Source organism: Cupressus sempervirens, chromosome 8 (assembly GCF_028749045.1).
Source record: "Cupressus sempervirens isolate cs-2001-9-10 chromosome 8, ASM2874904v1, whole genome shotgun sequence".
Taxonomy (NCBI): domain Eukaryota; kingdom Viridiplantae; phylum Streptophyta; class Pinopsida; order Cupressales; family Cupressaceae; genus Cupressus; species Cupressus sempervirens.
This window is the reverse complement of record NC_143125.1, coordinates 396,113,467-396,127,630: the sequence shown is the minus strand read 5'-3', so window position 1 is coordinate 396,127,630 and position 14,164 is coordinate 396,113,467. Positions and strand designations below refer to the sequence as shown.

Here is a 14,164-nt window from a genome sequence, read left to right as displayed (position 1 = left end):
CTATTTAAGTCTTGAAGATTGTCTCTAGCACTTACTCCTTGTGAGAATGTTTCCCATGAATCCGGTAACCCATCTATAGCCATAAGTGTTAGCTCTTTGTCTTTGATTATGGTCCCTATACTTGCAAGTTCATCTCTTAGACTAGCCACCCTTAGGAAGTATGAATTCATAGATTCTCCCTTCTTTATCTATATACGATTCAGTTCCCTTTTTAGTGCAAGGGTTCTAGTTGCATTGTTAACCTCATATGTATTTAATAATGCATTCATCATATTAGCATAGGTACTACTTCATTTTTCACTACATCTAATATGATTTGCATGGCTTTCTTGTTTCCTTTACTCCAAATAGTTTTATGAGAATCAACATCAAGTTGCTTGGATTCTTTATCACCAAACGGTTTCACATCATTGTCTTCAAGGATCATCATAATTCTAAATTTCCAAGCAACTAAGTGTTTTTTTCCATCAAACCTGTCCCCAGGTCTGATTGCACTAGCCATTGAAGGTAGAAGGATGTTGCTATATATTTAAAGTCTGATTGCCAATTTTTCAGAGCCTAGGTTTGACTACCAAAGCTTTGATACCATGTAAAGTTTCTGAAAATTCTGAACAACCAAACTGATATAATGCTTCTCTTTATTTGCTGAAGATGATCTTGAATATATCAGACCTGTATATGAAGTGTTATCTGGAGTATAATAATTACTCTGCAGAATGTTTTATACTTGCTACAAATCGGATAGTGTAGTAATGCTGAAGGAGCAGACCATATAATTTTCATGTGTCCTTTATCCACATTATTAACCATTATTTATATGGCAATCAAGAGGCGTGCCCTTAGAAAGGACATGACTCGTACCAAGTCGACCCTCTATATAATTGTCAATTTATCTTGCCAAGATTGGCGTCTAAAGAAGATTATGATTAGTTAGTAAACATACTAACTATACTATGCAAAATAGAACATAATAAGTGCCCCATTGAAGACACTGATTAGGTCATATAAATAATGTATATGAGAGACCAATCCGTAAATAAGGATCTTCATGCTTTATATGATCTTGTACGATCTGCTGTTCAGCTCAGTATGTTATCAAGAATTAACACAAAAGGTTCAAGAAAATCAGATCTAGCTCTTATTTCACCAAAACAAAGAAAGAGTGGAGGTGTTCATATTTTTGCATTAGATCTGAACTTTTTGCTAGTCAAATCGAAAAAATGATTTCTTGATATATATCTTTGCTTTGCAGAACTCGCTGAATATTTTCAGATTTTACAAATAGTGAAGAGATCTGGCAAAAACTGTTGTCCAAAAAGTTTACCGCGACTTGTTTTTGGCAACTGAAGGTTGAATTTAATTCAGTTTTTCATCTTTTGCTTGCTGGAATGAAAAAATAAATCTGGCTATGTTTTGTAGCCCAAAAATATTCCTGTATTTTTATTATCTTTTTCATCCACTGAACAAATATTACAAAAATCAAATTCGAAGCATAAGTGTTTAGCTATGAGAATGTTGTCAGGCAGAATAATTTTAGATTTAAAAAAATTCATAACTTTTGCCTCAGATATCAAATTTAATTGAGGATGAGTACTTTTCATCCATGTTGAGCTTTCTGAGTTTTCTTGTCATTCTCTTCAAATATTGCATGCTGAGGTTGATGCTGAGTAATGCTACAGCTAATTTATATAGATTTGTGTTGATTTTTTTGGCTTTTGTTGGCCTTTATTATAATTTGGGAAAAGTTTTGTAATTGCCCTATGCCATAAAGTGCCGACATTTTAATAGTTGGGGGATGATTTCTGAATCTAGTGAGAAGTGTGGGATGCATCGGTATATTGGTTTCTCTCGGTGTCTTTTGTATAATCACAAACTAAGAACAAGTTCTGCTTTCTTTTTTATTTGTGGGCAGGGGAGGGGTGGTATTTGTCCTAATGTTTTTGCTGGACACTATCCACAGCCCCCTCATATGTTGTGGATTGGATGGGTCCGCTGGCCGATCCGCACTTCAGGCCATTTTTCATCAGTGCTAGGCCTGACATTAACCATCTGAGGGAGCCTGTCAACAAGATTGCGACCTCGAAGGCACTTGAGCTTAATCCAGAGAACTATTTGTCTTGGAAGCAAAGGATTCTGAATCATTGCAGTGAGCATGGTCTACTACCCTATCTCCTTGGACTCATTCCTAAGCTTCATGATGAGTGTTAGAAGAACAAGTGGGTGACAAAAACGACAAAGTTTATGGACTGGTAGCATTGTAATTTACAGGGGATATTCATCACACAGAGTGCAGTGTCATTGCTTGGTCCATCATCTCATAGTAGTTGGGAGATTGTTATGTACCCTTCACCAAGGGACCTACTACCCTGACTCGTGCAGGCATATTGTCAAAGAAAGAATGATTTTCATACAGTGTTCCTCCACAAACTGTTGTTTCCACAGTTGACACTTCATCTCCTCCAGTTGAGGATGCTTTATCTACTATTGCTTCATACTTGGATTTCAGTGATTCAATGCAGCAGGTTTAAATTGATCTTCTAAAAATAGATGCTTGGTACTTTTAGAGTCTCCTTTTATTTCTTTTGCCTACATCTACCTCTACAATGACAGTTTCTGCAGTTCTGGCTCAGTCATCATTCATATTGACATCTTCTGCAGACGTAGTTAATTCCTATAGGTCAACTTGTCTCTTTGATGAAGAGCGCTATCAATAGTTAAGTGACCATGGTACATGATTTGTAATATCAGTATTTTCACATTTTAGCATTGGCTTAGAGATCCTTGAGTGGCATTTGGAGAGGATGTCTTCAAACTCTTGTTCCATTTCTACGTCATATCTTGTCACCATTTAAAATTGGTGTGGAGACATTTAAGCTATATTTGGAGGGCTCATCATTGTATATGGATATGATCTGCCTTAGTCTGAATTAGATTTTGGATTGTCATTGTGCCCTAAAACACTTGATATGTTTAAGATATATCTCAGCATCAAAACAAGGATACTTGAGTAACGTTCAGAGGCTTCATTTATGTTGAGGGGGGCTTCTTCTCTTTGTGGGGGACTTCTTGTATATGGGTACCTCAACATGCCTCATTGCCAAGACCCTTGTTTAGTATAATTTTCCCCTAAGATGAACTTATGAGCGAGTGTTAGTGTGAAAGGGGTTCTTTAGATATCTTTTTATTTATTAGCTAGTTCTCCACTTTAGCTCTCCACTCTTAGTTTACTTAGGAACTTTTTCACTTTATCCCACATTGGTCATGGTTTTAATTTCTTGGGTAGTAAGTGCTTTATGTATCACCCATTTCTCTCATATGAGCATCTCATCCCATTCCAATGCATTGTAATTGCATTCTACAGGTTTTGCTCATGCATTCTTCTAATGCCATTTCGTTGCTCCAACATTTTCAGTTCTCCTGTGGAGCCTAGCCCTGTGTTGCTATTTTGAACTTGTATCATTTGCATTCACAGTTTTATTTCTATTTGTTTGCACTAATTTTTCTAGATCATTCACCATTTCAGATTCTAACAGCACCACAACATGCCACATCACTTTTCAACCAATGGACAAGTAGCTTCCTTGTGCTACATGTTCCAACGAGATCATACCTTCTCAACATATGAACTTCCAAGTAAATGTTAAAAACAATTAAGTATCAATGATGAAAGGTGTACAGAACTACAATCAAACCCACAACCACCACATTGGTGTGGAAACACCCTAACCAACTGAAGTAGGCCTTGTTCCTCTTACAGTCACATGAGATAAAACTCTTATAAAAGTATTGGCCAACATCCACCAAGCATACAAAGAGAATAGCAACATGGGGTGATGGTGACCGATTGTTCCATAAAGGAACAACTGTCTTGCAATTAACATGTAGTTGAATGCACAATGAACAAGGCCATGTCACAAAGTGACAAGAACCCTTAATCTTCCATAATTTGGGGCCCTAAATCAAAGAATTTTCCAATTCAGAAGAAATGGACAACTGATGATGTTTAAAATGTATCTGAATATATAGTCTCACTTAGAAATTGTGCCTCTAATCAGTAACATTTCTATTAGAAAAAAAAAAAAAAAAATGAACAACAATGCCATTCACATTTAATAAATACAGCCATACCATTAAAACAATTCTGAGACCATATTAAAAAATAAGAAATACAGGCACGATAACTCACTTATTAACACTCTCCTTTGCCTGAACAAAGCGAAGATGCACTTTTATGAACTTTTTAATTTTGGATCCAAGCCTGCAGATTAAAAATTCATCATGTAAATACATATTCTATAGTAAAATATTGTACAATATAAGTAACAACATTAAAGACAACTAGAGATACACTGCAATGATAATTTTGGTGATAAATCTTCATTAAAATGATCCAAACCAGGTCACATTCAAAAAACTAGGACAATTTGAATACAAAAAAAAAATGTAAGCACAAAAGCCTCAAACTGATGTACTACTGTTAGGATTTTTTTGTAAGTTCTCCATGTAGATGGGTAGATAATAATTATGTCACAGGTATGTACAAATTCTCTGTTTGAACAAGAGAAAATAATTGATGAATTTTTAGAACAATATGATTTTGAGAATAAAAATTTACCCACTTCTTCTAAATGTTACATGAGGGATGATAAGTGCATATGCCTGAACAATCAAGAGTGTGTGGTGAAGGAGGTACAAGATATATATGAACCTTGTCATTCTAAGGATGTAAGTAAACAATTCTTCCTTGTAACTGGTGAACCATTTCAAATACCAACTCAAGAAGGTGAAGGTATGAATTATGATGGTAACATGTATTGTCACTCTTTTACATTACAAAGACAATATGTTTCTTCAAAATACACTTCTTCACATAATATGCATGACAAGTGTAATCAAGAATACTCACAACAACCACTATATCCATCCTTACCATCTCTATTCTTTCCATCTACTTATTCCCACCCACTTTATATCCTCAACAATTCTTGCCATTTTCATCATTTCATTCATATCATATTCTACCCACTCCACCATATCCACCAAAGGTGACTATATTGCCTCATGCAACACTTCACAATAAGGTGGTCAAAGCTGCATATAAACTTTCACGGATCCCTTTACCATCTAATGATGTGCTTGAACTTGGTAAATCAACACTGGAATGTATTGATGCACTTAAGGGATCTAATTTTGCTTTAACTGACTTAGAAGAACAATATAATTTATTGAATCATAATCAACTTTGTTCTTCTTTTCTACTTAGTGAATCACAACTACACACAAATGAGGCCATACTTAAAATTGAGTCGATTTTAATTATTGGACTCATAAATATGTGTATTGACATTACTCATACACTAAGTAATATTAAACCATATGCATTCCTCATTCCACCAATGTGTTTTCAGATCCTCTAAGATCTATGTTTTTTTACATATCCCTATTGATATTTGGAGGCCTATGGTTAAAATGTGTATTCCTCAGATACTTAATTGATTTAGGACCATTGATAATTGATTTAGCACAATCATAAGAGATTATATACATTAATGGCCAAATAAAGTTATCAATGGATGATCATGCATTCAAAAATCATCAAAGTAAATATCCATGTCACTCTGGATTTTTTGTATTGTCTTACAATGACCATTCATTGAAAACTGTCATTATATTTCTAAATTTCTTGGATTCTCCTATGATCCCATGCTTTTGTAATTGACATTATTCTAAGGGGATATCCATTGAATTTTTGAAATCTTTGATTAATTGATGATGTAAGCTATTTTAATAGATTACCCTATTTCTTTAGTTATCTTAATATTCTCATGGCTTGCAATATGAAGTCAAGCTGGGGGGAATCCCTTGACTTTTCTAATTCTTGATTGATTCCTAATAAATGTTTACTAATGCCTCTAATATACCTCATTGTGTGATGCTTGGATCACATCAAGGTATGTATTCTTATGTTGGTTGACAATGGTATAACTCATTGTAATCATATTCATTTGTTATCAAGTGTTTATTCATACTAATAACTCTACCTTCATTTGTGCATTACTCACTTAATGGTAGGGTTATTAATTGGATGATATTCCTTTACTATACTTGATATGCTTGGTTTTGAGAATATGGTTATAGGTCTCTTGTTGTGGTGGGATAATCTTAGTACCAATACCAGTTGATGATGTTTTTCTACACAAGAATTGTATAACACACTTTGTTGGCTTTGATAACATTGTGTGGACCTGCTAGCTATCTGGTGCATATCAGTTTTACTTGTGCTTCACTATTTCAAATCACAGGAAGATTTTGGCATAAGGCGTTCACCACCTTGAGATAAGATTTCTTTTTCTATGGTTCTCGATCAAATGGAGGACACTACCCAACTGGGTCTATGAGATCCATGCACAATGTCGTACTATTTTATTGATCTACACATTTGAAAATACTTTGACGGAATGCACAAGAATCTTGAACATATTGCCAACTCCCACACTCACTTCCTTGAGATGTGTTTCTTCCTCTCTGAGTTTTACAAACACATTGGTGACTGCTATCGATCTTTACGCCATAATCATGTCTTTGGTAATGGTGTGTTACTTGCAACTTTAAATTTTCCTACAATGGATATCTCTTAAGCTTCATGTAATGACATCATATTTTATCATCATAAGAGAAATATGAGTATCACCCTCATTGTGAGTAATTCTCCTACCCAAGTACGCTAGTGTGTTCCAACGTTCTACAAGAAGATTTTAGATCCAATGCTATGAGATACATGGATCAAGGTTTTTGGAATTGTTTCAGTATTCCCAATTTTGTGGAGATTATTCTTGGTCATAATTTCAAGTTCACTATGCAATCAAGTTTCAACAATGCCTTCTGCATGGTCATGGACAAAACTCAAGTTTTGGGTGCTATCATTTTTCATCATCCATGTTAAGATTTCTTTTCTTTGGTCATTCTATGCACTTATTGAAAAATTGAAAAAGAAAAAAGAAAAAAAATGGAAAAAAAAGAACTAAAAGATCAAACAATGAAAACCTTCAGGCAATATTTGCCAGTTAATATTTGAAAACCAATTTTCGGTAGATATTAATAGCAAAATAAATCCTTACTGGTGAAAACTATTTTTACAATGTCATTAAGCAGTGATGGATTGAGAACTGGTTTGCTAGCAGTCACTTGTCATTATCGAAATTTAAAACAATGCAAAAAATTGAAAAAATGAGAAAAAAATGGAAAGAAAAAATGAAAAACAAAAAAGGCAATGCAATAATTGGCATTCTTAATTCTTCTACTAATCATTCTTTTCAACAACACTCCTTGGCTAAAGTGGTTCTTGCACTCTTGGCACCTCCAGTCACTCACTCCCGAAGCTCTTATTTAGCATGGGCATTAAAACTTTGATCACCCATCGTATGTGATACATTTTTTGTTGAGGTGTTTCAATGTAATGTGCTACCTATTATTTGTTCTGCAATGCTTCCCTCTGATAGTGGTGGCTCCTATACCTGTAGACTATGTCGAAGTTCTTGGTTCCTTGCTGTGGTATGCTTTTTGGTGATTTTAGTCAAATGGTGGTCTTTTGTGGTGTTTCAGTTTGTGGTGCAATTCTCAATTCCTTGTTGCTGCAATGCTCTGCATTCCAACCTTGGCTTCTCTAGATATGCAAGTTGGTAAAGCAATCAATTTTATTCTTCATTATTTTATCTATTAACTTTATTTATATTGATCTTTATGCAACATCTTTACCTTGCCTCTCCTTGTTTCCCATGGACCGTCAACCTTTTCAATTGGGGGGAGGTATCCCATTCTATTATATATCTTTCATCCATCATCCTCTGTAATCCCATCGCACTGTCCATTATTTCCATCCTATGTAATCATTTGTTTTGTCTCCTATTTAATCCATTTAAAATCCTCTTGTGCAAAGTGAGATAAATTTCTCCTATATGTAACCTTTTGAACCATGATGTTATTAAAAATGAAAAGAAATGAAAAAGAAGAAGAAAAGAGAAAATATTGAAAATAAGAAATTGAAAAAAAGAGAAAACAACAAAGCTTGTCATATGAAGCAATGAAAGGACTTTGTGTTTATACACGAGTTATCATGGTTCAGGCTAGAGACAAAGCCAAAGCCATAAATCCAACTGCTTCTAATTCATATCAAAGACCCTTTGATCATACCGATTGCATGAGGACGTGCAATATGCTAAGTTGGGGGGAATGATGAGAGAAAATAATATCCCATTTTCCATCATATTTTATCCTATCCTTGTATTCCAATTCCATTATATTTTCATATCATTTCACCATTTTATGTTGCAAATGATTTAATATATAAATTATATTTATTTTAGTTTTGAGATTAGATTATGGAAAGTAATTATTGATTATCTTTATTAATAAGCATTATTCTTTTTGCCTTGAAATATATATTTGCTATATGCATTCTATCACCTTCTATGCAGGACTCTTATTGGTATTCATTTGGAGTATTATCCATTTCAACAATATTGACTAAGGAATATGTTGAAGCAAATATAATGATAGTTTTATATTTATTACAATTTTGCAAGAAATCAAAATATTAAACATTTTCTATAGTCAATATTGTGTGGCACTTTCTGAGCAAATGAAGAAGAATTTGAAAAATCCGAGATATGGGTATTGTCCATAATAGGCCCAAATAGCTTCCTCCAGAAAAATCTTTAGAAACTGAACGAGAAAAGAGCTATGGGTGGTTTTCTAAAGGTTAATTTTCATGAGTTACTATTACGGCCAAGCTTCCATATTGCTTCCAAATTATATGTTTGTTATATTGTTAAGAAATTAGTTTGTTCATGATTAGTAAATTGTTTAGCAATCAGTTTTTATGTTATAGACAGAGTGGTCATATATTTTACACCCTTAATAAAAAATAAAACAATAAGTTTCAGCCATAAAGACTGAACTTCCATTATCAAAATAGGTGTGGTTGTTTTATCTGTAAAAGGCTATATAAGCCATCATATATTCAAGCAAGAGAGAAGAATGTATGAATCATAATATCAGAAATATAATATTGTTCTACTAAGCTGATTTAAGAGTTCTTTGAGTATTTTTTTCAATCAGTTTGCTGGGAGCAAGGGCGCCTACTCTGCAGCTGCCGAATGTATATAAATATATTTTATATATTTTTGTAAGTTGTATGTTTTAATTATTTGTGTTATGTATAATTTCAACTTGGTATTTTAGTGTCTTAATTATTTATATTGAGTCGCATTCTAGATTAGTATTGCATGTCTTGTTTGTATTCATAATTTATTCATGTCCTTCATGCTTAATCATTAAGAACTATGTTAGTTGTATCAGAGTTTTCATTTTAGACTTCGTTGTTTGAGAATTTTAGTAGTTTTTATTTAATTTAAATTAGAGTCCGTGTTTTAGATTTGGCTTTATGATTTGTGTTAAAATTGGTGTTTTAGAGTTGGCTGCAATTTCTATATAGTTCAGGTCGCTTGAACATAGCAGAGAAGATCATGTCGCCAGGAAGTGTCAATTTCGGTCGCCAATTTTATTTTGGTTTATTGTAGGTTTTCTTCCATGTGTTCTAGCTGCATTTATTCCCACTTGGCATGCTATCTTCATCCCTTGAACAAACAGCCACTATACCTTTCATCAGTTTACGACCCCAAATTGATATTTAGATGCAAGATGAACTGACTCATTAAAGTTGTCATTTATTATCAATATTAGAACAACAATTTGTCTCTACAAAAATCATATTCCCTGAAGGCAAAGTTTGCTTGGAAATAATCGATGACTTATAGCCTAATTAATCTGTACATCCTAGGCCAAATCTCATTGGCTTCCATTTATATGACAAAGTCAATCATTTTTTTCATTAGTTATATATTACAGTATTAGTTTCTATTTACTCTCTCTTTCGTCTTTTTCTAATGGTCACTCTTTTTGTAATGTTTCCATAAAATTCGTCTGTTCATTATGGAAACTTTCTTTTTCACTCTACAAGAATGTTTCTATTTCCTCTCTCTAGTTCGTTACAGAAACATTCTATTGTATCTTGTATATATAGATCATTCACAATCTTTGTTTAATAACACATTCATTATTTTAAGATAATATGGTATCAGAGCATATTCTTGGCCTCTTCGAAAAAATTTAATTTAATTTTGAAATTATTAGTTCAAAATTTTCAAAATATTTGCCAGTGTTCAAGATTTGCATTTTTTTCCTCCAAAATCAACTAAGGATTCGGCAGCCAATTTTCTCAACAATTTCATGGCCTTCTTTTTGGGCATTTTCAACTTGACATTTTCTGCGCATCTTCTACAAAGGGCAGTGTTTAGGGTGTTTTAAACCCTCTATCTCTAATTTTTGTCCAACAGTTCCACCATTTTTTTAATAGTTGAATCTGCCTTTTATAGTTTTCCGTGCCAAATTTTTTTTTTAAAATTATAGATTCCTTGTGGGCTTTTGCAAATCTCAACTGGGTTGGTCTCTATTTTTCCTGGGTGCATCGATTTCCGTGCCTCAATTTTCATGCCAGCAGAATGAAAATCTAATTTCAGATTCTCTATGGGTTTTTTGAGCTCTTATTTTGGTGTCTCTTCAAATTTTGTCTTCCATCAATCTATCTCGAACTTAGTGTCATCTCACATTTTTTCATGCTTTTCATTGAAAAACGTGCAATGGCATCTCTCACCAATCTCATGTTGGAAGGCAATCAACGTTTCAGCAAAAAGAACTACAACACCTAGAAGCAGAGAATAATGATGATCTTCGAGTACTGTCACCTTGAGGCGCTTGTTCTGGGTACTGAGACTCATCCTACCACAATCAATGCTACCACAAACCAACATTGCAAAACATGCAAACATCTATGATCAAGCTGAGGCTGCCTTTTACACTTTTTTAGGACATGCAAATTTTCTATTTTTTGAAGATAGATTAACCATTGAGGGAAGGTATTACAATATTATATAGTTTCTATTTACTCTCTCTTCCATCTTTTTCTAATGGCCACTCTTTTTGTAATGCTTCCATAAACTCCTTTTGTTCATTATGGAAACTTTATTTTTCACTCTACAAGAATGTTTCTATTTCCTCTCTTGTTCGTTACAGAAACATTCTTTGGTATCTTGTATATATAGATCATCATTCATGATATCTGTTTAATAACACATTCATTATTTTACCATAATATTATATGCTAGTTGTGAATCACTTCCCTTGTTCAATCTCCTCATTGCTGTGATAAAATTGCTTTAAAACCAGAACTCATTCCTTGTTTTTAGCTGTGGTTGATCTACATGATCGTTTATCAATGTGATTGGTCGTTGAGCCAGCTCATGTTTAAGATTACTCCTTTTAATCTTAAAATCACAGTAGTATTCACTCTATGAACAGTGGCAGATTGCTATTGTTCTGATGCTGTGGAATCTTTGAAGGGTGTGATGCCAACAACGATACTTTATCACTGTCTTGCTTGGCCCAGTCGCACATGTATTTGGCACTTTGTGGTAGCTGGATTTGGTTGCTTGATATGGAGATGTGACCACTATGAATGGTTAACTAAAATCTGTATTGAAGTTTGTGAAACATCTGGTTACTGGTGATTGAGTTGCTTTGTAGCCTAGAATCTCATATTGATGATACAATTAGTACAGTGCAAACAATGTTTGTATTATGCATAGAAATCACAAAGGTTTGTTCTAGAACTTCCATGTGTTTTGGCTCCTCTGGAGTGAATTTTTTAATAGAAATATGTGAACAATTAAGAATACAATGAAAAGGAAGCCGATTATAACAAAAATTCACATGTTTTGCTATTTTCAAAATCCTAGCAGAAATGTCTAGTATCGGTCTAGTGAAGTACAGATTTCTCTGCAACCTTTGTTGTTCCATCAACAAATATGTGTCAAAATTTTGTTTCAAAGTCTATATCATAGATTTTGTGTCTTTTAGAATTGGGACCATCATACTAAGTTTTTAGTGTCATCAAGTCTATCAAATCTAAAAATTATCTTAGTTATAATTAAAGTGCATGTACCTGACACTCCTTGTAGAAAGTTTACATTATGGACACGATACATTTCATTTTCCTTATGATTGTTGGTGAGACTCAAAAGTTAAATTTGCTAAGTAGCAAATCAGTTGGAGGATGGAAGCACACAAGGCCGAAGGGCAATAGGCGACCTCTCATCAATCACCAACAATGGGGCCGCTCATTTGTTTTGGTGGCATTTTATGTAGCGTGATATGATTTGTTTACCAATGTTCTAATTGTGTAAGTGGACTTTCACATTGTAGGGCCAAAATATAACCAATGTTTCATTTCCATCTTGAGCTAAAGTCAAAGGCATCTTCTAGCGGCAATCAATGACAATTGTCTAAGTTGTTTGAGATTGAGAGGCAGTGATCAATAACAATGACTGCAATTAAGAACATTGTGTTCTTATGGAATGTAATGAGAAATGTTTTCTAGTATAGGTTTTCCTAGTTTGTGATATGTAACTTCCTTAATATGCAAACATAGTGGTGAACAAAAGCACTAGTGTAAGTTAGTTCATGGATCTTGAAAAGGTTTGTGGGAAGATCCAGAAAACTACATGAGGTGAACAGATGAGCTGGTTCGTGTGCAAACATAGTGGCAAACAAAAGCACCAGCGTAAATCAATTCATGGATCTTGAAAAGGTTTGTGGGGGGAATCGAGAAAACCACACAAGGTGAACTGATGAGTGGATTCCAAATCATGTCTAGGTTTGTGGTAAACCTATGCGAAAACCATGAAAAGTTAATGGGAGGTGCTTTCATTTTGAACCAAGATAATGAGCCACAACAGTGAGCCTCCACTCCCGCCTCCGTGTTCATCATCCCTACTTTCGCTTCCAGGCTTCCAGGGGTGATCGGTATCCAAGGTTTTGGATGTGATCAATTCTAAAGGATTCATCCATTTGCAATGATCTTGTAATTGTTTCAAAAGACTTTAAATATAAGAACTATCTTTTGTGGGTTAGGTTGTTTCCCTCGAGTAGGAGGGTTTTTCCCAATATAACTTCTTGTGTTATCTATTATTTAAGTTTTTGTATTTCTTTTTATACAAGCTTATTATTCTGGTTCATAAATATTAACATTTTCAATAGCTTTTGCCTTAAGGAGCATTAAATTCAAATGAAGGTAGCTTTAGATCCTATTTTCTGTATAATCTAAATTTTAAAAGATTGGGACCATCAAATCAAGGTTTCTTCTAAAAGATCTATTATTAAGTAAAATGACCATGGCTAAGCGTTTGGCATTGTTGCCTTTGTTTTGACAGCACAAACTCTCAACTTTTGTGTCAAATTCATAACTCTTCTCAGTCATTGAAGCTTTTGCCGAGTCAATTTAACTGTGAAATAATGACACCACATATCTTATATTCACATCAGTTCTTTCCTCCCTTGTTATGATGCCACCAGAAATAAGATTAATGTTGTCCATTTAAAGAAGAGGCATCCTCTCTTATAGTCAAGATACTGAGAGCATCCATGATGATGCAGCAAATAATGAAAACAATTAACATTAAAAACCTGTCAAAGATGGTACAAAGTTCTTTTAGAGGAGCATTCCTATTGGTATTTTGATCAATGTCGCAAGTTTTATTGCTGGAATAAATGAACAAATTAAAGGCTTATTTAGTTCATTTGGGTTATATTCTGGGTTTTGGGAAAGAAAAAGAGGTAACATCCCTGGTACTTTGTCTGAAGTTCACCATCTCCTGGCTAAAGAACCTACAACATATATTAGTACTCCAACAAAGATATATAAATAAAATGAGGCATTACTACAATTTATATACAAGAATATAAGATCCTAATTCCCAATATATTCCCTTCTTAAGGAGAGGCTATGATCAGATGTTTAGTTCTTGGGGAAGTGCTTCCTAGGGCTTTACTTGACATGCATGACCAGAACAGCTCTCCACTAGACACCATCTCTTCACCACATTACCTCTCTTTAACACCTTATGGATCATCAGTCTTGATATATCCATCCTTCCTAGGAGAGAGTTCTTCTCATCCTAGGCCTTATGGATAACCGCATTGGGTGTATCCATTCTCACATATGCATATGTTTTATTTATAGTATATACTGCTTCCTACAGAAAATCCCAGA

The 14,164-nt window shown here is 34.0% G+C and overlaps 1 protein-coding gene across 2 annotated transcripts in view; it reads right to left on the bottom strand.

Moving 5' to 3' along the window:
• LOC149542949 (Zinc finger C-x8-C-x5-C-x3-H type family protein) overlaps positions 1-14,164 on the bottom strand; it is a 217,368-nt gene that overhangs the window by 62,878 nt on the left and 140,326 nt on the right. For both annotated transcript variants that reach the window (XM_089797884.1, XM_089797885.1), the window contains exon 7: positions 4,187-4,258. In XM_089797884.1, coding sequence (XP_089654010.1) covers positions 4,187-4,258 — 72 coding nt within the window. The remainder of the gene's footprint in view (positions 1-4,186; positions 4,259-14,164) is intronic.